This window comes from Lucilia sericata, unplaced genomic scaffold, assembly GCF_015586225.1.
Source record: "Lucilia sericata isolate MDLA Ls3-8-SP2 unplaced genomic scaffold, ASM1558622v1 Contig000586F_arrow, whole genome shotgun sequence".
Taxonomy (NCBI): domain Eukaryota; kingdom Metazoa; phylum Arthropoda; class Insecta; order Diptera; family Calliphoridae; genus Lucilia; species Lucilia sericata.
The window spans coordinates 207,501-210,124 of record NW_023994593.1 but is presented as its reverse complement, the minus strand read 5'-3'; the positions used below and the strand labels follow the sequence as shown (position 1 = coordinate 210,124).

Genomic DNA, 2,624 nt, shown 5'->3' with positions numbered 1-2,624 from the left:
GAAACATCTAAAAGTCAGTCTATATAACTCTGAATCAAATATGTAGTCGACTGAATCAAATATGGATCCGATTTATGGAATCCAAAATAGTCAACTTTTTTTATAAAAAGTTTGAAAGTCTATTATATAAAAACCTAACAAAACCCTTATTTCTAGGGCTATATAGTTGGCTATTTGCAATGTATAAAAAGTCTACTTTTCGATTTTTATATTTTGAAATGGTCGACTCTTCGAACTTTTTTTCCTACAAAATAGTTTTTTTTAACTAAAAAATTAACTTCGAGACTTTTGGAACAATTACGACAAGAATTATAAAAACAAAAGTAGTAAATTAAAAGGTCGACTCTTCGATCTTTTTTTCCTACAAAATAGTTTTTTTTAACAAAAAAATGAACTTCGAGACTTTTGGAACAATTACGACAAAAATTATAAAAACAAAAGTAGTAAAGTCGACTTTTAGTTACGACTATGGAATCCTAACTCAAATAGCCGACTTCGTTAGAAAGTTGATTATAAAATCCAAAATAATTAACCTAGAATTTTAAACTTTTTTCTACAAAAAGTTGATTATTTGAATTTCTATTTAAAAAGACTTATTTTTACGATATAAGAAAATTTTCTTCTTTCAAAATTTAACGGCTATTACCATTTATTCGTAATATTGGTGTTCGCTGGTCTGCAAATATATTTTGACATTTGTTTTCTATTCATTTTCTTAACATCAGCAACTGCAGCCAACTTCACGTTAATACAAATTGTTTGTCATTCCCAGTTGAAAAAGAAGAAGCACCATAATTTTGCAAAAACTTTGTTATTTAGACAAAAATTATAAATTTTACCTTAAAAAATGGTAATAATTATAATAAATAAATCAAAATAATATATTAATTTTATTTATTTTATATTACAATCATAGGAAACCTCTATTAAAGTACAACCCACAGTCGCCACCACTCTAGATGCAGCACCCACCGTAGCAGCTCCCGGTAAATCGAATTGTTTAATGCAAGTAGCTCATATTCATCGTTTACGCGATTCGGAAGCCAACTATGATCAACATCAGTATAATTTACACATGCAAATGATGAGAAATCGTGAGGGTCTGAATGTACCCATTAAAATGGGCATGGAGTTGTTTGCTGCCAGACAAGTGGGTCGTTTGCCTTTCCTTCAGTCAAGGTAAATGATTAAGCAGTTTTTTTGTTATTGTTTAAATATGTAGTTAATATCTATGTTTTCTTTTAGCAACATGATGGAAGATGTTCTTTTGGGTCGTGATGAAATGATTGGTTTCCAAGATTTCTTAGGTGTTCCCGAGAATTATGAATTCATGCGCCAGCCTCACGTTGTGGTAGAGAAATCTTTGGGTATTTTTTAGATTTTATGTAAAAAAGGGTTTTGATGTAAAATCGAAAAATAAGTTCATCATTAAAGAAAAGTTTTTGTGAAAATGGTTTTTATAATAAAATTTTAAGGTAATTTAAAATTGCGTATATGATTTTGGTTTATTTAATTTAAATAAAATACTTTAGAGGCAGCTAAAGTAATATTCCAGGTTGTATAAATTAATATTTTAATGATGGTCTATACCCAGGAATTGAAATAATTACAGGTTTGTATATGGGTCTTGATCGAGGTTGGATCATTTAAAAACTGTTTCTAATGAAATTTAGTATGCATAGTTCATCATTTTAACTACATCATCAGTTAATATCTTTAAAATTTTACATTTTTAAAGAGATTGTTTAGCATTTTTGTTAAATTTTTAAGGAAGTCTTTCCAAACTTTTAACAATATTAATTGAATAATTGTGTTGTGTGTTTTCCTCATTTCGACTCGTTCATGAATGCCAGATGTCTATCAATGAGATGGAGGGGCTTTCTCAGATTAGTAGTTTTGAAAAGTTCCACTTCTAGACTGATCATAGACACCTGTTACTCTAATGCTCAAGGCCATTGATCCCGTGAGTACACTTGCTCGACCTCTAAAGCGTTGTAGCCTTATATAGACCAACGTAAAACTACGTATGTCCTTGGCCAGAGCCTGCAGCTAGGTATTCTGGTATCGGTTATTAGTGTTCACTACAAATATGATGTTGTCCGAATGAGGAAGTTGGAAGTTGTCCGAATGAGGATTAAGACGAGACGGTAGCCCATCTTCTCTGTAACTTCCAGCTTACTTCAACGATTCATCTGATCTATCTAATGTTTAATTAGAATGACTTATTGCATTTTTCAATCTACCATTTTACGTTTCTATTCAACTACATGTTCATTGCTTTCCCTCTCCCATGTGTCACCCTTACCCTATCACCGATCCAATATCTATCACTATCTATCTCTCGCTATCACATCGAGCTATCTATCTAGCTATCTACTATCTAATCTATCATCTATCTATCTATCTTTCTATCTATCATCTATCTACTATCTGTTATCTATCTATATCTATCTATCTCACTATCTATCTATCTATCTATCATCTATCGATCTATCTAATCTCATCTAATCTCTCTATCTATCACTATCTATCTAATATCTACATATCTATCTATCTCTTATCTACTATCTATCTATCATCTATCTATGCGAGCGAGCGAGCGAGCGAGCGAGCGAGCGAGCGAG

At 31.3% G+C, this 2,624-nt stretch overlaps 1 protein-coding gene across 1 annotated transcript; it reads left to right on the top strand.

The window, feature by feature from the left end:
* Positions 1-693: 693 nt before the first annotated feature.
* On the top strand, positions 694-1,493 carry LOC119606449 (proteasome maturation protein). The gene is made up of 3 exons (XM_037959962.1): positions 694-850; positions 917-1,179; positions 1,246-1,493. Exons 1-3 carry the CDS (start codon positions 848-850, stop codon positions 1,376-1,378), a joined length of 399 nt encoding a protein of 132 aa, XP_037815890.1. The 5' UTR covers positions 694-847; the 3' UTR covers positions 1,379-1,493.
* Positions 1,494-2,624: the final 1,131 nt, after the last annotated feature.